At 41.8% G+C, this 26,078-nt stretch overlaps 1 protein-coding gene across 2 annotated transcripts in view; it reads right to left on the bottom strand.

The window, feature by feature from the left end:
• Positions 1-26,078, bottom strand: part of LOC126469741 (caspase activity and apoptosis inhibitor 1-like) — a 212,904-nt gene that overhangs the window by 105,068 nt on the left and 81,758 nt on the right. For both annotated transcript variants that reach the window (XM_050096951.1, XM_050096950.1), the window contains one exon: positions 11,960-12,121. In XM_050096951.1, coding sequence (XP_049952908.1) covers positions 11,960-12,121 — 162 coding nt within the window. The remainder of the gene's footprint in view (positions 1-11,959; positions 12,122-26,078) is intronic.

The raw sequence follows: 26,078 nt of genomic DNA, 5'->3' as shown, positions 1-26,078 counted from the left end.
CAACACATCCATGCAACAAGGAGTGTTTCCAGATAGAATGAAATACTCTGTTGTCAGGCCCCTGTACAAAGCAGGGGATGTTACAAATGTGTCAAACTATCGCCCTATCTCTCTATTAACAACATTTTCAAAAGTCCTAGAAAAAGCTCTGTACAACAGGATTGTGGCACACCTTGGTGACCTGAACATCATTAACAGTCAGCAGTTTGGTTTTCAAAAGGGAGTTTCAATAGATAACACAATTTTCTCATTCACAAATGATGTTCTAGAGTCTATAAACAGCAAGAGGCTGCCAATTGGTGTCTCATGCGACCTATCAAAGGCGTTCGACTGTGTAGATCACCAGATACTCTTCAAGAAGGCCTGTCATTATGGAATTACAGGACCTGTAGGGAACTGGTTAAAATCGTACCTCGAAAATAGGAAGCAGAAGATTATTCTAGATGTTTCAGATAGTGTATCACAATATACAGTGGACTCTGAGTGGGGAATTGTGCAGCATGGAGTGCCACAGGGATCAGTGCTTGGGCCCTTGCTGTTCCTCATATATGTTAATGACCTGCCTTTATCCATCAATAAGAAGTGTAAATTTACAATGTTCGCTGATGATACGAGCATTGTGGTGGATAATGTGTCAGCTACTGACTTAGAATCCGAGGTCAATGATATCCTTAAAGAAGTTCTGGGTTGGTTTAGTATTAACTCCCTTTCAATAAACCTGAAAAAACCAATTTTATCCAGTTCCAGACAACCCACAAAAACCCAAAAGAAATAGTTATCACACAGAATGATCAGATGATAAAGCAAGTGTACTTATCAAAATTCCTAGGCGTATACGTGGACAGTAGGCTGAACTGGGAACATCACGTTCTACAAACACTAAAACGGCTGACGTCGGCAACATTTGCTTTACGAATTTTGTCACGCTTCAATGACATTACCATCTCAAAGTCAGCTTACTTTGGCTATTTTCATTCAGTCATGTGTTATGGCATCATCTTCTGGGGCAATACACCTGCCGCAAAGAAAATCCTCACAGCACAAAAAAGAGCAATAAGAATCATTTGTGGTGTACCCCCACGAACCTCATGTCGAAATCTTTTTAAACGACTTGAAATACTGACAGCAACATCTCAGTACATATATTCACTGATGTGCTTCATAATAAATAACCCCACTCTGTATGAAACGAATTGCCTACATCATGAACATAACACCAGAAGAAAAGAGGATTTCCACTGTGAGTTAAAGAACTTGACACTTATTCAGAAAGGGGTAAAGTACGCTGGAACGAAAATTTTCAATTCCCTACCCAACAGCATCAAAAGTATAAGGAGTAGTACATCAGTATTTAAACGTAGCTTGAGAAATTATTTACTTGAGACCTCACTTTATTCACTAGAGGAATTCTTTCAGAGAAATAAGTAAAACCCAGATTGGAAAGATGTTTTTAAATTTTTTGACACTGTTTACTGTTAAACTAATGTAATAATGCCCTAATGTAAAAATTCCTGTTTTTCTCATTTCCATTTTTGGGTCACTTTTAAACCCAAAGTGGGGAGTTTTGATTACTGTTCAAGGTTAAAATAGATGCAATAACGCCCTAAATATGAAACTGCTATCTTCACATTTATGTTGACTAGTTTTTAAGCTAATAAGTGACTTTTGTGCACTGTTATTAATACTATAACAATGTCTTTATTCTATGTATTTTATTATGTACATTGACACGTTCCACATCTGAGTGACTTGCTCACATGTACAGATCTATGGAACAAGTATATAAATAAATAAATAAAATAAATAAATTTCTGGCAGCTGTTCCATTTTACATGGGGACTGTCCCAATCTCTTTTTTTATTTTAGTTACTGCTTCACTGTTTTTAATCAAGTATCATTTTTTTATTCCTAATTGTATTTCTTAGCTTTTAGCTTTTCAGGCAGGACATTCATCACTGATGGTGGTTTTTATCAACTGAGGAAGGCTGAGAACTCTGCCTAGCCACAGCAACTGTTACTCTGCGACATTCTGTAACAACTCCCTATACCAAATGACATAGCATTTGTAAGTAACCTTCTTTTGGAATGAAATTACAAATTTTATTTATTAAATACATGCAGGCCCATTCTTTGTGGGGCCTATGTGATCTACATCAAGTTTTCTAACTAAATGTATAATATTTTCTTCACTGTTTAAGTCCTTTCACTCGGTGCTTTACGATATCTGAAGTAACTTCATTTCCCCATTATCAAAATATTAATTTTGTGTAAAGATATACACCAGAAGATGCAACTTTAATGTAGCAAAACCAGTTGTGTGAATCTCTAATTGACTTAAATAAATACAGCTACAGCAGACCATAGGACTTTTCGTTCAGTTTTATACTTTAAAAGTTTTAACATCTGTAAATAGGCATCTGTTGCACTGTATGAATTTGTCAATCAATTATGTATAACTACTTTAGCTCTGCCTGCCCTAGTTTCAAAGTTATCTGTAACACATTTCAATTGTTTATTTTTATTTTTAGATAACTGTTTTCAATCTACTTAGAGATCATCTTCAGATCTTAGTTTCTGTGAAGAGAAATAAAACATAATGCTTCAGTAACAATCAAAACAGACACTAAAATAAAATAGCGTAGTAAAAAAGTGCTGCTTATATACCATCGATGACCATAGGATGGGTTTGTGTGGAGCAGGTCCACCTGCACCACTGCTAAATACAGTTCGGCTGTTGGTAGTTAAATAGCAGAAGCCCCACCCATTGTCTCTGTCATAACGTCATTGGTAGCCAATGGCAATGAGATTTGATTACATTATGCGAAGAACGTGTATTAGGTGTATAATTATGAGGAGTTCAGTCCTTGAGAAAACAACATGGAATATTTTGATTTTATAAAGAATAACATACATTTTAAAAAGTGATAAAATAGAAATGAAACAGTCACTACCCAATGACAGGGCTCATTTAAACGAGGGCTGCCCTCTGCAGGGCCTCCTGGTAAACATAACCATAGCAGAGACAGGCAGTTGGATGCCATCAGCTTTGTAACCAAGGAGGCAATTCCATCATTAGTCAAACACGTTATGAAATCACACTGGAAATAAGGACCCCAGCTAATAACCATGGAAACAATGGGCAAGTACAGTCATCTGCCAACATCTGCAGCTTGTGTAATATATTTCTGTAATGCATATTTTCCATCAATTAGCTGCTGGATATGTCATTACGTTCACCCAGATATAATTGTTTCTTGTTTAAATGGACGAGTCACAGCTTACAATGAAAATGCAGACCTAAAGCATGGATTTCAACACACATCCACTTTGTACCAGTGGAAGATACTTGTATATACTAAGCCTGCACTAGATTCAAGATTGAAATAAGTTTTAGTTGCAAAGAGCAATAAAATTAATGACAGTGAAGGGGTGGTACAGTAAGAGCTATCCTGTATGACCATTTGGTAAATATTTATATATGTACATATAATTTGCAGTCTGTTATAGTGTTTTGTTTGCATGGAGATAACATTTGTCATTTAAATGGTCACATTGCTGTTTACAAATATAATAATACAGTCTTACATAATGGATAATGAAATATATGTTAACTTTTATGAAAGCACAAAATACACGCATACATCAAGAATCCAAATGATTTTAGAACATAGTTAAGTCTTAGCCACAAAGAATTATTAATAACAGTGATGAAGTGGTATAGTGAAAACGGTTCTGCAGAACTGTTAGGTATGTGTTTAGGTTATTACTTGTAATATGAAAGATTGAACCTGCAAGCAAGCAAGCAAACAAACAAACAAGAAAACACTGTCCGAACAGGCTTTCTAGGCCCAACAGTACCACCCGGCTGCCGTGTCATCCTCAGCTCTTGGGCATCACCAGATGCATGTGGGCAGCTCACCGCTGTCCTGGTCGTCATCAGTCGCAGGCTTTCAAGTTAAAATGAAATGGTGGCCCTCAACTACGTACCCTCCGACTCAGAGTTGAAATATTGAAAGTTTTGGCTGGTTTCATTGTCTAGAGGCTGGGCTACGTAGTTGCCGCATCACAAGCCAAATACTGCTGAGTCTACAGTATACAATATGAATATACACAAGAATCGAATGGTCGAAGGTTCTTATCACTCAGCAATTGCGAATTTTGAACGTAACATAAACATTTATACATGAAAGATTGCAATTAAATAAATTCTGCAGGTACTATTTTAATGACTTTAAATGATGAGTACGATAGCAGAAGTACCTTTAAGAATGCCCTTTATTACTATAAAACACTTATTGGTGTCGATGGTCCAGCCATTAAATAAAAGACAAGTTGAATAACAGGGAAACAATAGATTCCTATTTCACCTAATTAGTTATAAACAACAACATAGCCCACATGATATTCACTCTAAACACATACTACAACTTCACTGCAGAAGCCACGGAAATCTCACAAGTGCACAAGTCGGCACTACGAAATATTTCTATCTCCCGTGACCATGTGCAAACTGCTCCACTCTTCAAGGCTTTCCCGCAACCATGCGTCCGTCAAGCCGTACTGTCCAAAACTCTCCTGTGTCCTCTTCCGTACTGACCAGAACTCCTCTGTCCTCTCTCAAAATAATGCTCCTCACCCACCTCCATACAGTCTCTCCATGCGTCCTTTTTGGAACAATCGCTGTGATTGGCTAGAGCACTCCCGCCCTGACTCCAAGCCAATGCACACTCACAAACATAATGAAACCCATTCAAAATACTGGATTTACATTTAAATAATGTGAAACTAAATAAATATTCCTATATCTGGACCATAAACACACACTAATACACGTTATTAAATACATGAACAAATTAAATAAACATATATCAAAGGAATAGAACAGAAGTAAGCCTGAAGCTTAATGTCTCTGTGCTTTCTTTGACCTCCAATAACTCATGTACTATTCAAGTTACATGCCTGAAATTTATACCAATTTAGGTTTACACTAACAGTTTTCTAAAGACACATCAATCAATAAATCGGATGAACTGTTTAGATTTTGGAAATTCTTTGCTGGGTGTTACTTGTATCATTTATCATTAGATACTAAACTTTAAACTAATAAAGACATTGAAAATCTGATTACACCATCAGAATCATCATGCAAATAATGGTAATGTACATGTTTCTTTTTGAGGTATCATGATTCATTGGCTACTATTAATTTCTATACGAACTGTGAAATGTCTGCCATGATGGTTTCACAAAGTCCACCATCTTTGGCACTCTCGGCATACAAGTCACTTTCTCCGGCACAGCATCACCAAGGAATTCCCAGCCACGTAGTCAGCCTGGACGCCGGCTAACATTCAGCACCACGTGGCCACCGACGAGCCACGGCCCACCGGGAGAACCCAGCGCCGCCACGTTAACTCCCAACATAGAATATTTTCAGGGCGCCACAACTCGCCCGTTACCTCACACAGTTTTCGTGACCAGTACAGTACTATACTTACACACTATACAGAGTGTTACAAAAAGGTACAGCCAAACTTTCAGGAAACATTTCTCACACACAAAGAAAGAAAATATGTTATGTGGACATGTGTTCGGAAATGCTTACTTTCCATTTTAGAGCTCATTTTATTACTTCTCTTCAAATCACATTAATCATGGAATGGAAACACACAGCAACAGAATGTACCAGCGTGACTTCAAACACTTTGTTACAGGAAATGTTCAAAATGTCCTCTGTTAGAGAGGATACGTGCATCCACCCTCCGTCTCATGGAATCCCTGATGCGCTGATGCAGCCCTGGAGAATGGCGTATTGTATCACAGCCGTCCACAATACGAGCACAAAGAGTCTCCACATTTGGTACCGGGGTTGTGTAGCCAAGAGCTTTCAAACGCCCCAATAAATGAAAGTCAAGAGGGTTGAGGTTAGGAGAGCGTGGAGGCCATGGAATTGGTCCGCCTCTACCAATCCATTAGTCACCGAATCTGTTGTTGAGAAGCGTACGAACACTTCGACTGAAATGTGCAGGAGCTCCATCGTGCATGAACCACATGTTGTGTTGTACTTGTAAAGGCACATGTTCTAGCAGCACAGGTAGAGTATCCCGTATGAAATCATGATAGCGTGCTCCATTGAGCATAGGTGGAAGAACATGGCGCCCAATCAAGACATCACCAACAATGCCTGCCCAAATGTTAACAGAAAATCTGTGTTGATGACGTGATTGCACAATTTCGTGCGGATTCTCGTCAGCCCACACATGTTGATTGTGAAGATTTACAATTTGATCACGTTGGAATGAAGCCTCATCCGCAAAGAGAACATTTGCACTGAAATGAGGATTGACACATTGTTGGATGAACCATTCGCAGAAGTGTACCCGTGGAGGCCAATCAGCTGCTGATAGTGCCTGCACACGCTGTACATGGTACGGAAACAACTGGTTCTCCCGTAGCACTCTCCATACAGTGACGTGGTCAACATTACCTTGTACAGCAGCAACTTCTCTGACGCTCACATTAGGGTTATCGTCAATAGCACGAAGAATTGCCTCATCCATTGCAGGTGTCCTTGTCGTTCTAGGTCTTCCCCAGTCGCGAGTCATAGGCTGGAATGTTCTGTGCTCCCTAAGACGCCGATCAATTGCTTCGAACGTCTCCCTGTCGGGACACCTTCGTTCTGGAAATCTGTCGCGATACAAACATACCGCGTCACAGCTATTGCCCGTGCTAATCCATACATCAAATGGGCATCTGCCAACTCCGCATTTGTAAACATTTCACTGACTGCAAAACCACGTTCATGATGAACACTAACCTGTTGATGCTACATACTGATGTGCTTGATGCTAGTACTGTAGAGCAATGAGTCGCATGTCAACACAAGCACCGAAGTCAACATTACCTTCCTTCAATTGGGCCAACTGGCGGTGAACCGAGGAAGTACAGTACATATTGACGAAACTAAAATGAGCGCTATCATGGAAATTAAGTGTTTCCGGACACATGTCCACATAACATATTTTCTTTATTTGTGTGTGAGGAATGTTTCCTGAAAGTTTGGCCGTACCTTTTCGTAACACCCTGTATAAAATGTATGGCAACTACATGTATCTTACACTGGTGCAAAGTGGCTGTACATCTTTTAATCCATGCTTTAGGTGTCAGTTTTCCTTGTAAGCAGTGACTAGGCCATCTAAACAAAGAACAATCGTATTTTGGCAAACATAATGGCATAGCAAGTAGCTAATTTATGTAAAATATGCATTACACAAATGTATTACACTAGCTGCAGATTGTTACATACATCTGTTAGCACATGACGGTACTTATTAATCCCACGTTGTTTCCATGGTTACTAGCTGGCATTCTTCTTGCCAGTGGGAAATCATAACCTGTTTTACTAATGCTGGAACATATATCGTCTCCTTGGTTACCAAGTTAGCATCCTACCAACTGTTTTTGCAACATTTACTTTACCAGAAGGCCCTGCTCATTTAAATGAGCCCTGATCACTGGGTAGTGACTGTTTTTCTATTTTGTTGCTTTTCATAATGTGTGTTATTCTTTATAACTTGAAAATATCTGCTGCTGTTTTCTTAAGGACTGAAACACTCTTAACTACACCCCTAATAGGTGTGGGGCAAATAAAAGTGGCACAGAGAACGGAGTTCCAGTAAACAAAGAAACACAGCAAAGGAACAGAAATACAGTACTAACCTGACTATAGCAGATGTTGAAAGTGACCACCATTCATCTCTTTGCACTTTTGAGATCTGGTCAGTAAGCTGCTAAAGTGGATCAAAGCTGGACTGCTAGAATTGTTCAATCTCATCTGAAATATTCTGCTGTAGTTCTTGACGACCATGAGGGTTGTTGTGATACAACTTACACTTGAGGGCTCCCCCAACAAATTAATCACACACTGGCAGATCAGGTGGCCAGCTGTGGCCATGACCAGACAGACCTCTACTAACAACTCTGTCAGGTGTAAAGGTGTGCAAATGTGCTCCCAGGTTTGGCCAGCTGTATGGGCAGGTGCTCCATCCTGTTGGAAGTAACTGTAGTCACAGGGTGTGGTTATATGCACATATGCACATTCATGTCCAATTGTATCCACTCATCCACGTCACTTATTTGCTCCACCCTGTACATGTTCATCGCACAATGTGATCAAGTCTAATGGCCATCGGCTACCAATGATGTTATTTCAGAGACAATGGGCGGGGCTTCCACTATTTAGCTACCCCCTGCCAAGCTGTATTTAGCAGTGTTCTCTATGGGCCTGCTCCACACCTACTGTTCCTACAGTCATCAATGTTATGTAAGCAGCCCTTTTTTACTACATTATTTTATTTTAGCGTCCATTTTGATTATGTTTTATTTCTTTTCACAGAATGTAAGATCTGAAGATAATATTTTTAGAACACTGAAGATGGTCATCTAAAAATAAAAACAACCAAATTAATTACGATCATGACTTTGTGTATTTAAATAATTTACAATAGTCCTTTTCCAAGGACTGGGACCTCGAGCAAGTAGACAGCGATACAGGACTGAGCAAGGTGCCTCCCATAGTCACAAATTATTTTGAAGAGGACTATTAAGAGAAAGCACTACAGTCAGCAGTCTTAAAAACACAACACATTTGCACTGTGCGCTTGTGTAGCAGAAACAGTACCAATGTTTCTTCAGAGTTTCTTTTATCCTTATCCAAATATTCATTTTACAATTGTGGTGAAAAAAAGATAGGAAATGGACGTTTAGGAAGTAGGGAAAGACCCCAGAAAGCTGGGGCATGGAATGTACTGCAAGCCACCTCACACTTACTTATATTTGCAAGACAAGTTGTCACTATCTGACACCTGGCATATTCCACACCCTCAATCAGGGGCTGTTCAGAGGAACGCATTAACAATTGAGTTCAGTCCAGGGAAACCGAGTCCCTCACTATCACTGCCTTCTTGCCATGTTCTGTCATAATTTAAGAATAGGAAGAATCTTCGACATACAAAACATTAGTGTCTTTCAACCACCTGCAAAAGTGAGGAAATTGCTAGGGATTCCAGAAATTAGGAGCATAAGAAATTTTGTGTCAATGCAGAATGTCATATGTAACTAAAATGTGTCACACAGTGCAGGTCTTTTGCAACAAATACTACAGTCATGCACGTGTGGGCTAACTGGATAAATCTGGAGCAGCATAACAGTGTCTTAACACAGAATACATTGTTCTCTATGAAAAGACAAAAATTACATCCTCAAATGATCTTTTTACTTTCTTTGCAAGTTGACACATATCAACTTCTCAGGTTTCCAACTAGGTGAGTTCATCTTCAAACTGGGAGTTGACATAAGTGACAGTTGTCAAAATGTATAAGTACAGCATCCAAATCAAGACACACAATCTCTGAAAGTTTCTGTATGGTGGTCTCAAGTGCTTCATGTGCCTGCAATGCAATTTTATAAACCGCTCTATATAATGCCTCTTCACAGCTCTATAGACTGCTATCATTTTCACCCACAGCCATTTGCAGCTCACATTTGAAAGCTGTCAAAAGCACTGCCAGGTGTCAGATTTCCTCAGGTTGCCTCAACTGTAGGAGTACGTGTTAAAACTTCATGCTTGATGTGGCATTTTTTCAGTCATCTCAGTGCGGTATCTCTTGAACTGTATGTCTTGCAGTGATATGTTTGTGTAGGTACATTCAGTGGCATATATGGATAGTGTCACCAAAATATGTTGCAAATAGAATTGGTGGCACAGAAGTAATAAATCTTTTCATGAATCTCATTGTTTATGGCGTAATATCTCCTGAAATATCATAGGTAGGTGGTTCTTACCCCCACAACAGTTGTCCCCTGGCAGTAAGGGATAAATGTACCAAGTTTGGTTGAAATCGGTCCAGCGGTTTAGGAGGAGATAGAAGCGGAGAACACACACACACACACACACACACACACACACACACACACACATTTTTATAATACATATGGATATCCTCAGTTTCATAATTCTGAGACACGTTTTTGTAGGATACGATTAATATTCTCACACATGGTAACCCTATCATTACACATTTGGGATTCCAGCTAGGTACAGCCTGGAACCCTGCACCTGTTGCCACTAGAGCCCAATGAGGAAAATGAGAATAGCACATCAGAGTGGAGGACTCAAATAGCTACCAATTTTTGGTTCAGCTCCTATCTACAGTGAAGCCTGGCAGCAATGCCTAAAATATCACACATGGGTGGAAGGCCACATCTCTTTTCTCAATAGGAAGCTTTGGGCATGCTACTGTCACCTGTTAGGACAGTAGTCTGTCACACACACGTAACTTCTGGACAAGGCCTTCATAAGATCACCACAATGTGGACACCAGCAGTAATGAGCAGCAACAACTTAAAGATATCTCACAGTTGCTTCAAAGAAATATCATGGACCGACATAACATAATCTAGCAGCAGAATCAACAACCATATATTTTTAAAACATTTACTGCAAGTCTAAATGTTCATCTCTGTCATACAATTCTGTTATTGAGATTTCCCAGGTGATACAACTTTTATTTTTTAGTTTCCAATTCCAACATACTCATTATACACACACTATGATGGGTTCATTGTAACCTATGTATTTATGACCTACATTTGCTGTCTGTCAATACATTGTCCACTGATGATTGAGCACAAACCTGTAAATCCGTTGTTCATCTTACAAGGCAAGTGCCCTAGCTCAAACAACTAAAACCAAATAATTATTTTAAAATATCATTTACCTGTAAAATTTTACAATCTGAGGTTAATGAATTTACAGAATAAAGAAACATGAGTCACAGAGAAACAAACGTGTGTAACAAACAATTATGATCAGCAGGACCACAAAAATCATAAATGAGGTATTATTGGTATAATGATAAGTATTTGCTTGAAACAGTGTACGTTGACACATGAAGTATTTGTGGAGTCCTATTTCCTTATTTAAAAAAAATTAAAAATAAATCTGTGTTGTATGTTCTTCACTTATTCGTCACTGAAGTGTAAATGTGGAGTGTTACTGATGTGACTGCAGTGAACTTTAGTATTTAAGTATTGCAGTTCAGATACACTGAAAATGATGTAGCATGTCCATGATACCCTCGTCTACTATGCATACTGTTTCACACTGTTGTGTTTTAACACTTCATTTAAACTCTACATTTGCACTCTGATGACGAATAAGGGAGGAACATACAACAACACAGCAGCTTCTGGGTATGTGAGTATTGCATGTGTCAACATATTGTTTCAAGTAAATGTTTAACTTTCTATCAAATAATACCTCTAATGGCCTTGCTGGTAAGAAATGGTATTTTACACATTGCAGTTTCTTCAGCGATTTGGGCTTTTGTACTCTTTACATTCATTAACTTTTGAATATTTATTGTATACAAATTTGGAGTTTTATAGATAAATGACTGAGGGGTCGTACATTGGACATTCCTGTAAAATCTTTTTATTGAGATTTAGCCAATTGAGCTGGGGTATTTCTGTTGTTAATTACTTTTCACTTCTCATGAGCATAATTAAATCACTGTTTTGCTCATAAAAAAGACTGTTCCATTTCTTCTTCTTCATAACAACACTCAATGTTGCTACTTTTCACTGCAACATCAGCAACTCCTTAATCTTTTTGAAAGTGTGTTTCCATGCCATGTTAGCAATCTAATTCCTCATTACGCTGGTTCTGCAAAACACATTCTAGAATAACATAATAATGATATGCTCTACTGATTTTAAGCGCTCAAATTATTCTTGCACAGACACTATTTTCTACTTTACCTACTTAAGACAATTTCATACCAGAACTGCAAACCTTTTACATACAATATAAATGCTAATCAAAGACTCAACACACTTCTTTATGTAGAAAATTTTATTTTTTCATGGAGATGATAGATAACAGAGCAATGAGACATACCTTGAGAAAAGGAGGAACTATTGCTTTTAATTTATCTTCACTGACTGCAGAGAATGCTACTTTCAACATCTTCCTTCTGTTATTGATAAAGGAACTGATAGGTTTCAATTCTTCTTCAGAGGATGAACAGCTCTCATCAGCATTATCTGTTGACTCTTCATCCTGGAACAATACAGCTGATTGTATTATAATTGTTCCTGAAGGTACTACAAAATCATTATTAATATATGGCAATGGCAATTTAATTTACTAATTAATCTGTAGATCTATTTTCATTATACATAATCAGAAACAGGAAATCTGCAAATGTGACCCAAGGTAGGCAATATAAAATGGCTGTAGAAGCTATTACCAAGCAGTATATATTCCTCTCACTTAACACAAAACGCACTTCTTTATAATCATAATTCCAACTTGATACAACCAAAAATAAGCTTCAAATATGTACTGCCAAGTAACACAGGAAAGCAACTGTCAAACAAATTTGTTTTTAACAGCACAGTATGTATCATTAGCTGCATCCAAAGCTGTTACATCCTCTTTTTGGATGAAGCTGTGATACAGTGCATTCAGGAAACCAAGAATATGGATGGGAGAGGTTTGTTTTGTTTTGTTTTGGAACACAAAAACAACTAAGGTCACACCGCCCACATTAGAACATGAAGACAAAAAAGGAATTAAAAGTGAGTACACATTAAGCCCAATCAATGGAAGGAATGACAGCTAAAAACAAGGATTTCCTCTTGGAGAAAGACCCACAAAATATGCTGTAGACACACGGGAGGTCGCGAGCTCAAGATTAAATGATCTTCACTATATTGCTACAACAGACAAAAATAAAATGCAGTCTACAGCCCACATGTTGTTCGCTAAAACAGCCGATAACTCAGACAGCAAACATACATTACAACGTAAGTGGTTTTTTTTAAAAAAAAAAACAAGGGCATTCATTGAGGTAATGATGAAATGTCACAGGTTGAGCACAATGAGCACAAAGTGGTGGTGGATCACCATTTAACAAAAGGCGATGACTGAAACAACAGTGCCCAATACACCAAAGTGACATCACCTGATAACAGACAGCAAAACTGAGACCATGGGAAGAAATGGAAGAACTAGCGGGCCAAGGTAAGAGGACTGCACCCTCAGCAGCAGCGATAGCAGCTTCATTTCCCATTAGTCAACATGAACAGGAACCACACAAACATAACAGTGGCTCCCTCAAGAGTGAGCAAGTGCAAGCTACACAGAGGCTCTGAAGAGCACTGAGAGAATCGAAGCAGATGACATAACTTAAAAGCTTGTGTTGCCATATGCACTGCGTGGCCTCATACAGGGTGAAGAGCTATGCCATAAATACTGAGCAGCATTCCAGAAGCCGATGCCAAAGGTCTGTGCCAATAACGAAGGCACTCCCGACACCACGGTCAGTCCGAGAGCCATCAATGTATACAAATGTATTATTGCTAAGTTCTGTGTGAAGGTTGAGAAACTTACAGCGCGATAGACTAAATCTGGACTAGTGTCCTTACAAAGGGACTGAAGTCCAAGGTGAACATGGACCACTGCATGAAGCCAAGGTGGTAAAGGGTTCACACCCATTGGGAAAGTGGCAGGTAGTGTGAAGTTAAGCTGCCAGAGCAGTACCTGAAAGTGAACTCCAGGAGGTAGCAGAGAAGAGGAATGGGAGTCCAGGCACAGAAAACAAATGGCATGCATATCTGTTGAGGAGAAAATCACAGCAGTCCGACAGCGGTATTTCAGCAGCTTCTACATACAGACTCTCAACTGGGCTAGTGTAAAAGGCACCAGTGGCAAAACAGATGCCACGATGGTGGAAAGTATTGCGATAACATACGAGGGATGGACATGCAGATGCATAAACAAAACACTCATAGTCTAGTTTCAAATGGATAAGGACCGGTACAAATGGAGGAGGGAGGTATGTGGTCTAATCTGCTCCCCTGGAAGTACGGCTGAGGACATGTAGGCCATTGAGGGACTTTGTACAGCAGGCGGCCAGGTAAGACATGTGGGAGGACCAAGAAAGTTTCCTATTCAGCATGAGCCCCAGGAATTTCATAGTTTCAGCGAGTGAAAGAGCAACAGGCCCAAGATGTAAAGATGGTGGAAGAAACCCATTGCACTACCAGAAATTCTTATAAATGGTTTTGTCAGTAGAAAAGTGAAAGCCATTGTCAATGCTCCATGAGTAAAGACAATCGAAACATCATCACTGTAGATGCCACTCCAGGGGACAACTTCGTGGAGAACTGCAATAGATCACAAAATTGTCAACAAAAAGGGAGCCGGAGATACCCGATGGGAGACAGACTATTATAGGGTTAATGGCTATAGCAAAGCAGACGATGCTCAGGACAGAGCCCTGAGGCACTATTTTCCCGGATAAAGGCATCTCACAAGGTGGGACCCACACTTACCTTGAAAACTGTGTCTTTTAAAAATTCCTGAAGGAGATAGAGCAGGCAGCCATGGAAGCCCCATGTGTACAGAGTATGGAGGATACCAGTCCTGTAGCAGGCGCGGAAAATTGTTCCTGACATGGGTTGACAAAGTGATGAGATGGTCAACTGTAGAATGGCATGTCTAAATCCGCATTGTGCAATGGTTAGTAGATTGCAAGACTCGAGCCCAATACCAGCCAGGCATGAATCATACATTCAATTACCCTGCATAAGCAGCTGGTGAGAGAAATGGAGTGGTAAATAGAAGGAAAGTGTTAGTCCTTACCAGGATTAGATACTGGTGTGACAATGGCTTCAAGCCAGCATGTGGAAAACACATCATGCACCCAGATGTGACTGTATGTAGAAAGGAGAAATTGCTTGCCTGCAAGAGCAAGGCACTGCAACATCCGAGTGGAAACATTGTCCGGCCCTGGGGCAAAAGATTGGGATGATGTAAGAGCATGATCTAGCTCTCACATAGTAAAGGCAGTATTGTAGCATTCATGATTCTGAGAGGATGGGTATCACCTTAGACTCCTCCACTCACTTCTGATGGAGGAAGGCATGGTGACAGTGGGTGTAGCTCAAAATCTCTGCAAAATAGCAGTCCAAGGTGTTGGAGATAGCAATAGGGTTCAAAATGACATCATCCACTATGGTCAGGCCAGAAATTGGGGAATGAACCTTGGTCCAGAGAGCCATCAGTGTTTGGCCCACATGGCCAAAGAGGGAGTGGAACTGTTAAACGAACTAGTAAATGAACTCCAACTAGCTTTTTTGCTATCCTAAAGAATGCGATGACACTGGAAATGCAACTGTTTATAATGAACACAGTTCACCATTGTAAAATGACGATTAAAAATGCTGGGAGCATGTCTCCATGCATGAATTGCGTCACAGTACCACAAGACAGGAACATGGTGTGGTAAAGGTGAAGTGCAAAGAAGGGAACGTTCTGCGAGTAACGGTAATGTTTGTAAGGTATTCTACCTTGGCTTCACAACTGGCAAAATGATCATCAAAGTTCACCAAAGAGGAGCAAAGTCTCCAGTTGGCCTTAGATAGCTGCCAATTGGGCTTGCACGTTGGAGTGATGGGAGTCAGCAAACGAACAGCACTTGGGAAATGGTTGCTCAAGTGCATGTCAGAGAGAAAAGGTCACTTGAGATGATGGGCAAACTGGGCAGTGCAGAACGAGAGATCCAAATGGTAATAGGTGTGTGTGGAGTCTGAAAGTAATGTGGGTGCTCCAGCATTAATGCAAATGAGGTTGAGCTGATTGAGGTCACCCAAGAGATTCTGAGAGAGCCCCAAAGGGGACAGTGCACATTAAACTTTCCAAGCAGCAAAAATGGGTGAGGGAGTTTCCCAGTAAGCTTAAGAAAGTCTGTCCTGGTGACACCGGGTGATGGAGGGATGTAGACAGGATAAAGATAAAAGCTGAAGTGAGGAAGGAAAATGCTGACTGCAACAGTTTGCAGCCGGGTGTTCAGTGAGATGGTTTGATTATGATCATCATCCCAGATGAGCACACCATGACTCCCTCATGGGATGGAATGCCGTCCTCACGGAGAAGATCAAAGTAGACCAGAAAGAAATGCGAGAGGTCAACGTGGTCGTGAGCATGAAATTTTGTTTCCTGGGCACAGAAAACAAGTGGACACTGCCATTTCAAGAGCAGCTGTAATTCCTCGTTGCTGGATCTAACACTATTGATTGCAAAATCATCTGCTACACATGTAGCAGGTCAGAATTGACAGAAAGAATACTCTCATGAAGGCCTTTTACATCCCTCCAGCCAACAATGTGCCAGAAATTTGCTAGCTTGTTGCACAGCTGGAGGAGAAGGACACAGAGAAGCTACCATGACACTGGGTGATTTCACAATCACGGTGCTGAATTTGAGGTTGCAAGTCTGCATGGCCATGTCCTTTGTGGCTGGTTGGTTTAAAGAGGGGGGAGGGACCATACTGCTGGGTAACCAACTTGGACACGGAAAGTATGGAGCGACAGGAAGTTTTGGATAAAAACTGAGAGCGGGCCTGAGAGACCCGACTCATACAATGTGGCAAGGATATGAAGTTGCCACATTGTGTCATATGCTTTACATAGGTAAAAAAGGTAGGCAATCAGATGTTAGCATCTGGAAAAGGCTGTTCAGATGGCAGACTGGAGGAGCTCAAGATTATCAGTGGTAGAGCAACACTGGCGGAAGCCAGCCTGACATGGAGCCAGTAGGCCATGTGACTCCAGGAGCCAAGCCAACTGCCGACACACCATACGTTCCAGCAGCTTACGAAGAAAGTTCGTGAGGCTGATGGGCTGGTACCTATCGACATCAAGTGGGTTTTGACTGGGTTAGAGCACTGGAATGATAGTGCTCTCCCGCCTTTGTGATGGAAAGACGCCACTGCACCAGATCCGGTTGAAGACGATGAGAAGATGTCACTTGTAGTCAGATGAGAGATGTTTAATCATCTGACTGTGGATCCAATCCGGCGCAGGAGTTGGGCCGGGGCAATTTGCAAGGGTGTTGAGGAGTTCCCACTCTGTAAATGGGGCGTTATAGGGTTCACTGTGGCGTGTAGAAAACAAGAGGATTTTCCCTTCCATTACAGGTCATCCACAGAGTATGTATACTTTCATAGAGAGGGTGTTTATCTTAGTAATGTGGATCATTACCTCTCAATAATGTGAATCATTACCTGCTTATATATATATATATATATATATATATATATATATATATATATATATATATTTACAATGGTAAATATTTCTGTGTGTCCTTATTTTTATTTAGGTATACTGTCAAAGCAGCTGAAGAAATCTACTGATTAAGTTTTCAGCTTTTCATATTTTCTGTAATGTGAACATATCTCCTGTTGTTCCAGTAACATCCATTTTATGACCTTTATTTAGTCAGTGGGCAACTTTGTCATTTTGCTCCACTCTTCCAAATAGGTTTCTTGTACTGTCTGCATGTGGTGGTGCTATTGCTGATGCGTTTAGTCTTTAATGTGCTCTGTAAACTAGGTGTTGAAATTTTCACCTGTTTGTCCTGGGTAGAACATGGAGCACTCCTGGCATGTTATTCTGTACATTTCAGAGTCTGAATATGGATCATTATTATACCTTATGCTATGTATTAGTTTTTGTTGTAGTTCATTAGTTAGAGAGAAGCCAATTTTTACTTTGTGGTTTTTGACATGGTGTTCTTTTTTATGTATATTGTAATTCTTGCTATTGACACAAACTGTAAGTGTTGCTTATATCTTTTTATAATTTTGAAACGTTCTTTTCACCTGAAATTTTTCTGTAGTCATGAAATTTTTACAACAGGTGCTGAATAACAATTCCTTGACAAACTGGTCACATATTACAGAATAATTTAAACAGCAACTTATGGTGTTATATAATGTCATTCCTACAAAAATAACCAACTAGACTGAATAGAATAGTAGACACAGTATCTATGAAAACCCAAGATAAATTTGCAAGACAATGAAACTGAAATATACGGCAGTTATGAGGTTTATGTCCCCGGCTGAGGGCCTCCCTTGGTATTTGTCAGGATTATGTGAATATTGGGTCCATGAGGTACAGAAATACATGGACTACGAGATATTAACCATCTCCACTTTATTTCTATAAATACATTTATAATAACATGCTCACTACGCCGTCCTGTCATAACTGTGTCTGAAGTCCTACCATGAACAAATTTGGATGTCAAGACTCCATTGTGAGCCAAAAAAGACAAATTCTGCATCAAAACCACATGCATTGGAAACAGTTCTGCCTGTGCAGGTGGCCAGCAAGACAATTCAACACAACATGACTACCATGTGCATGGAAGCGCTCTGCGGCCAGCATTTACTGCACCACAGTTCGTCACCATTCCACAATAATGCCAACTCGCATTCTTAACCACACGTGTGGCTGTGTCCAATCCTGTGACAATTACATCACACCCCTCAAAGAAGATGAGCTACCACATGTGATTAGTTTAAAAGAGGACAGGAGGAGGAGGGAAGGGGGGGGGGGGGGGGGGGGGGGAAAGAGACCAAACTGCGAGGTCATCGGTCCCTTGTTGCCAGTAAAATAATTACACAACGGAAAGAAGAAAAGAAAGGAGAGGTACAGCATAATAACAGAAGAAATGAAGAATCAGAAGAACGATAGGAGGACAACCAACATTACTATGGACAAAACAGGAAAAGAAAACCACAGAGAGAAGCAAGAAACAGGTAAAAGGGGTAAAAACAAGAGAGCAGATGACAATGGCTGGCCAACCACAAGAATAAAAAGTAAAAGCCAGCCACTCTGCGACACATTAAAAAAAAAAAACACCCTAAAAGCATTAGAGTGGAGAACACAGAGGGACAAAGGACAGGCGCTAACACTTACACAGAATGATAAAACCCACCATCACATATAAAACGTAAAACTAAATTAGCCGATAAGGTGTCATCAGCTAAAATTAATGCCAATGAGTCTGGTAATTGAAGAGTCCATCGCAGGGCAACCAAAGAAGGACAGCTCACCATGATATGGGCCACTGCCAGCCGGGCGCCACACCAACACTGAGGTGGGTCATCACAGCACAGGAGGTAGTTGTGTGTCACCCAAGTGTGGCCAATGCGGAGCCGGCAGAGAACCACAGAGTCCCTGCAAGAGGCCCTCATGGAGGACTGCCACACATTTGTAGTCTCCTTAATGGCATGCAGTTTGTTGTGCATGCTGAGGTTATGCCAATTCATCTCCCAAAGCCACAAAACCTTGTGGTGTAGTACTGAAAGTAGGTCAGTTTCAGAGAAGTTGATCCCCATATGCGGTTTCCAAGTAGCCTGTTTGGCCAGCCTGTCAGCAAGTTTGTTGCCTGGGATTCCGATGTGACCTGGGGTCCAGACAAACATCATTGAACAACCAGACCATTCCAGGGCATAGATGGACTCCTGGATGATCGCTACCAAAGGATGACGAGGGTAGCACTGGTCGATAGCTTGTAGGTTGCTCAAGGGGTCAGTAAACAGAAGAAATGACTCCCCAGGGCATGAACGGATGTGCTCAGGAGCACAAGATATAGCCACCAGCTCATCAGTGAAAACACTGCATCCATAGGGCAAGATGTCCTCCATGGGCATATGTGAAGCCGACGTGACCATCAGCCATCGAGCCGTTGGTGTAAACCACTTCATGACCTCGGGGCATGTTAAGAATTGAGAGGAAGTGGCAGCGGAGAGCTGCGGAGTTAGCCGAGTCCTTAGGGCCATGTGAAAGATCCAGGCAAAGCCGCGGCCTGGGTGTACGCCATGGAGGTCTACGTGAATGGACCTCAAGTATAGGTGGTAAAGGCAAGGACTCCAGTTCAGAAAGAAGGGATAGGACACAAACTGCAATTGGAAGCCCTGATCTGGGACACTGATGTGGGAGATGAACTGCTGTGGGTGGGAAAAGCAGACGGCCATTTGGATGTGCAGGAGAACTATGAATGTATGCAGTCAGCAGTTGTGCATGCCTAACCTGTAATGGAGGGACTCCGGCCTCCACAAAAACACTGGTCACTGGACTCGTCCTAAGAGCTCCTGTCGCTAGGCAAACACCATAGTGGTGCACTGGATTGAGTAAACGCAATGCTGAGGGCGCCACCAAACCATAAACCAGACTCCCATAGTCAAGGTAGTATTGAACAAGGGCTCTGTAGAGCTGCAGCTATGTGGAGTGATCTGCACCCCAATTGGTGTTGCTCAGGCAGTGGAGGGCACTGAGGTACTGCCAGCACTTCTGCTTAAGCTGACGAAGGTGAGGAAACCAAGTCAACTGGGCATTGAAAACCAGTCCTAAGAATCAATATGTCTCCACTACAGTGAGTGGATCATCATTAAGGTAAATTTCTGGTCCTGGATGAACGGTATGACACTAACAGATGTGCATAAGACGTAACTTGGCAGCCGAAAACTGGAAACCGTTGGCTACAGCCCATGAATGCGCCTTGTGGATGACTCCCTGTAGGTGCCGCTAAGCAACACCTGTAATGGAGAAGCAGTATGAAATGCGTACAGAGAGGGTGAGACGGATGGCCCTACAGCTGCAATTAGACCATTAAAGTCCACTAAAAATAGAGACACACTCAATACAGAGCCCTGCAAGACCCCATTCTCCTGGATATGGGGAGAACTATGGGGGGCACCAACTTGGACACGGAAAGTATGAAGCGACAGGAAATTATGGATAAAAATCAGGAGCGGGCTTTGGAGACCCCACTTGCATAATGTGGCAAGGATATGAGGTCGCCATGTGGTGCCATACACTTTTAATAAATCAAAGAAGACGGCAACCAGGTGTTGGGATCTGGAAAAGGCTGTTTGGATGGCAGACTTGAGAAACACAAGATTATCAGTGTCAGAGCGACCCTGGCGGAAGACGCCCTGGCACGGAGCCAGTAGGTCACGTGTCTCCAGGACCCGACCCAACCCAACTGCCAACACACCATACATTCTAACAGCTTACAAATAACATTGGTAAGGCTGATGAGCTGATAGCTATTCACATCAAGTCGGTTTTGACTGGGTCTGAGCACCGAAATGATGGTGTCGCCCACCATTGTGATGGAAAGAGGCCATCGCACCAGATCGGGTTGAAGATGATGAGATGTTGCTTGTAGTCAGATGAGAGATGTTTAATCATCTGATTGTGGATCCCATCTGACCCAGGAGCCATGTCGTGGCAATGTGCAAGGGCACTGAGGAGCTCCCACTCCGTAAATGGGGTGTTATAGGATTCACTGTGGCGTGTAGTGAACGAGAGGACTTTCCCTTCCAGCTCCTGTTTGAGAGTGCGAAAAGCTGGGGGGTAATTCTCCGATGCAGAGGCTCCAGCTCAGTGCTCAGCAAAGTGCTCGGCAATCCTGTTTGCCTCGATAGATAACACGACATTTATGGTAACACCTGGAACAGCTGTTGGGGTCTGGTACCCGAAACACGTTTGATCTGTGCCCAGACTAGGGAAGGTGACGTGTTGCACACAATGGTCGAGACGTATCTCTCCCAACACTTCTGCTTCCGTCATTTGATAAGTTGGTGAATGCGGGCACAGAGCCGTTTAAAGGCTGTGAGGTGCTCCAGGGAATGGTGCTGCTTATGCCGCTGTAGAGCTCACCGACACTCCTTAATTGCTTCAGTGACTTCCGACGACTATCAATGAACTGCCTTACACCAGGGGCACCCTAAAGAGCGAGGGATCGCGTTTTCTGCCCCAGAAACAACTGTTGTAGTCACCTGCTCAACCATCACATTGGTGTTACGGTGGCTAGATGGAAGAAGTCCTGGGCTACAAATTGATAAATCAAAAGCCGATTAACTACCATGAGCCACACTGAAATGTGTGGGAGCCCCAGTATTTAAGAGGCAGAGGTTGAACTGAGATAGTAAAGTTTCGACATATTTGCCTCTGACAGTAAGCACGGTGCCACCCCGTAATGGGTTATGGGCGTTAAAATCTCCCAAAAGTAGGAAAGGTTTAGGGAGTTGATCAATCAGTGCAGTTAATACATTCAGGGATACTACACCATCTGGAGGAAGATCTACATTGCAGACAGTTATTTCCTGCTTCGTCCTTATTCTGACAGCCACAGCTTCAAGAGGGGTTTGAAGGGGCACATGTTCACTACAGACTGAGTTCCGGACATAAACACAAACTCCACCTCACACACTATTATAGTCATGAAGGTCCCCGTAGTATCCCTTATAGCTGAGGAGGGCAGGGGTCCGCATTGCTGGGAACCAGGTTTCCTGGAATGCAATGCATAAACCAGCTGTGAAGCTTATCAGATGCCATAGCTCAGCCAGGTGGTGGAAACACCCGCAGCAATTCCACTGGAGGATGACGTCATCGTGAGACTGGGAAGGCATTGAACATTCAATAAGGAGTTTACACCTCAGGGACACCCACTGCCACCGACTTTTTGCCCAAACAGTCTATATCCATTTTGTCTGAGGGTTAGGCGAGACCTAGGTCCTTGTGGACGCCAGAATCTCCACCTCAACCACAGATGCAGAGCTTTGAGGTAGCGGTGGTGTGGGTGCCACCGCAATTCCCTTGGTCTAGGTGACCTTGTTTTTGGATTTCTCCCTGTGACCGCTGCTTTTGGGCTCTATTGCCACTAGCAGGTGTCATCTTTCCCACTAGCACAAACCTGGGAAGGGAGTGACCCAAGGGACCCCTTCATAGCAAGAGCAGCTGAAGAAGTTGTACGCTTCTCCAGCTTAGAAGTGGGGACGGATGTCACCCATGGTTTGAGGGGGGGTGGGGGGGGGGGGGGTTGTTGCTCCTGAAGTAGGTGGTGCAGGAGCAGCAGGGAGGGACGTGCCCCCCACCATCAAGGGGGCAGGTGAAGTCTTCTGGTTCTGAGAGGTGACAGAAATGTGAGGAACTGATAAGGTGACAACTGTTCTCACAGTGGCGGTGTACGAGGAGGTCATAGCCACAGAATGTAGGCACTCAAATTTCCTCTTAGCCTCAGTGTACGTCAGTCGGTCCAGGGTCTTATATTCCATGATTTTCCTCTATTTCTGTAAAATCCTGAAGTCTGGCAAGCAAGATGAATGATGCTCTCCGCAGTTGACACAGATGGGAGGCTGGGCACATGGAGCATTGGGATGCGATGGACATCGGCAATCTCGACATGTGACGCAGGAAGTACAGTGGGAAGACATACGGCCGAACTTCCAGCACTTAAAGCACCGCATTGGGGGAGGGATATATGGCTTGACATCACAGTGGTAGACCATCACCTTGACCTTCTCGGGCAATGTGTCACCCTCAAATGGCAACATCAAGGCACCAGTGGCAACCTTATTATCCCTAGGACCCCAATGGATGCGCCGGACGATATGAACACCTCACCACTCTAAATTGGTGCTGTTTTTATCAAGACTAATCCAGAGCACATTTTGGACAAGCATTCCACCTTCCCAAACTTGTTCTCAAAATGCTCCACAAAAAACTGAGGCTTCATGGATATGGAAGATTCCCCATCAACTCTCGTACATACGAGGTACTGGGGCAAATAAGCTTCACTGCCATCCTTGTCCTGGCATTCCTCTCATGGTGTGGCCAGGGAGGGGAATGATTTGGGGTCTTATTTCTTAGTACTGAAGTTAGACTTCGCCCACTTAGAGACTGCTGGCGGCAAACCACCAACAAGAGATGATGTACTATGGTTCATAGTGTGTCATCCGCCCTGATGCCACCCACTCCGACCAGGGGCTACCCACGGGCGCCACCCAGCCTCAGCAAGGGCCACTTTGCAGGATGGCCATTGCTGGGAGTCCTGATGTGCAGGGAGATGGGCATCTACTCCATGGCATACGTGGGGAGTTAACGGCGCAGACATCAGCAGAGTGATCGCTGTGTTGTCAGGAGGCTACAACTAACAGGGTACAGGGCGGCCCCACAATAAACTGGCTACCATGCTGGATTTGAGGTGCTAAGGAGTCCATGGTCATTGTCAGTGCAGAAAGTGACACCCACGAAGGTGTCTTCACCCAAGAGATGGAGAATCAGCGGGACTGCACGAGAAAGTGGGCTCAATGGATGATGGACACGATGCATCATTTACAGCACCCTTCTGCAATTGGATCGCTCTTCGGGAAAATTTAGAAAGATGGAGGTCAGACCTGATGGGGGGACCTTCACATTAAGGCCAAAACGTGTGAGACTCCTTTTAGTCCCTATTCTAACCCCCGGATCCACAGGGGGGGGGGGGGGGGGGGGGGGGTTACCAAATGTGGCTCAAGAAGAGCATCTGTGCATCATGAACCTGTTTCACCAGTTGTGGTGTGAGAAGGCATTGCAACGTTTATCTCCATTTATAGACACAGTAATGATTGGTACTGACGAGCAAGCTTTTAAAATCACTACTTGGTACACAACATATGCTGTAGACATGACAAATTAATAAAAGTAAGAAGAACACAAAACTGACAACTATGTATGGATTAATATTACTTGAAGATTCAAAAGACTTAATCCTATTTACTGCTCAAATGAAATGTAACTCATTATTAGTAGTCATTATATATCCATAATTAAATCATTATCCTTGGGAAAAATGGACAGGGAATGGTTTGCACATGTTAGTATGTATGATTTGTTATAGGAAACTGGTAAGATTCTCCTTAATGGGAGCTATCCAGCTGCATGAAGATTATTTGGCAATACAGAAGGCATATCAAACAGATCCCATGATAAATCACAGTGGGTGGCTTTTAAAATTAATCCACTATCATTTAATTTGAATGTGAAAGGTTGATCCAGAGTACCAGAAGTTGTACACGTAAATGTGCCACCAAAAGTCGAATTGAAAGAGTAAATTGCACATTCAGAACATCGTTCAAGAAATGTGGTAATACAAATACATTAACTTCCTAGGGCAATAATCTCTCTGAGGGTTATAAATTAACAATTCTTTCTCATAGCTATACACTACTATCTAAAACTACTGACAATCGTGGGCAAATTACCTTATGACTATGTTTGCATGTATACAGATCATGCTCATTTACAGATACAAAAAATACCTTTGATCCATACTGATTAGTAAGTAATCCTCCAGCTGACACATGACATGAAGGCCTGCTTGTTGTGACATGGCAGGGTAAGTACAAATTTTACACATTTAAAAATTATGCTTTTAATTCATCTTCAATCATTAAAGAGTGTGTTTTAGTTAACTTGTAGTAAGCATATAAATTATAAGAATTAACAGGGCAAATCATAGTAGTTGTTGCATCTAACTTACATTCAGTTAACAATAATATCTGTAAGGACTGATCTGGATGCAATAGTACACTGTTTAAGCAATCATTTGAACAACTTTCTAGAGCTGTTCTTAAATTAAAAGCATCAATTCTAGCATTTGATAGACTATCAATAATTCTTAAAAGCAGAGTGTTTGAATCTAAGTGAGCACTAACAGCATTTAATTCTTCAAACAGCTCGCGGATGGTGCATTCATCTCATGACGAATCATGTTGAAATGCGTAATAAATTGCTTTAAAATTTGTTCAATAAAAACTGAGTGATTAGTAATGGTATTTTGCATATTCCTTAATACAATTACTTCATTAGACAGGTTAATTGAATTCATATTAGATTGTTATTCAAGGGCTAAAACTTTAAGTACTAAACGCAGTACAAAGGAAATTTCCTCCAGTATCAAACCAGTTGCACCTGATCACAGTAGTGTGTGGCAAAAGATTTAAGAAACAGCTAATCCCTTTTTCATAATTAGCAAATTTGGACTCTAGCTGCATTTTGATGGCAAGCCAACGGTTATACCAAGACATTCCCATTCTTAAAACTGTGTCATTATCTATGCCTGAATGAACCAAATCAATTAGCGTTTTTAAAGAAATGAATTATTGTTGAATCTTCCTCAAATTGTACTTAAGTACAAGTTTAACATTATTTGTTGAAACTACCACGTCAGAGTGGTCCAAACAAAATACCTGTTGTCTGTGGTACCACCACCACCACCACCACCACCACGACTACTACTACTACTACTACTACTACTACTACTACCACCACCACCACCACCACCACCACCACTATAGCATTAAAGGAACACACTGTCATGGTAAAAA

This window comes from Schistocerca serialis, chromosome 3, assembly GCF_023864345.2.
Source record: "Schistocerca serialis cubense isolate TAMUIC-IGC-003099 chromosome 3, iqSchSeri2.2, whole genome shotgun sequence".
Classification (NCBI taxonomy): domain Eukaryota; kingdom Metazoa; phylum Arthropoda; class Insecta; order Orthoptera; family Acrididae; genus Schistocerca; species Schistocerca serialis.
The sequence above is the reverse complement of the archived record's forward strand: the minus strand, read 5'-3'. Positions and strand labels throughout refer to the sequence as shown.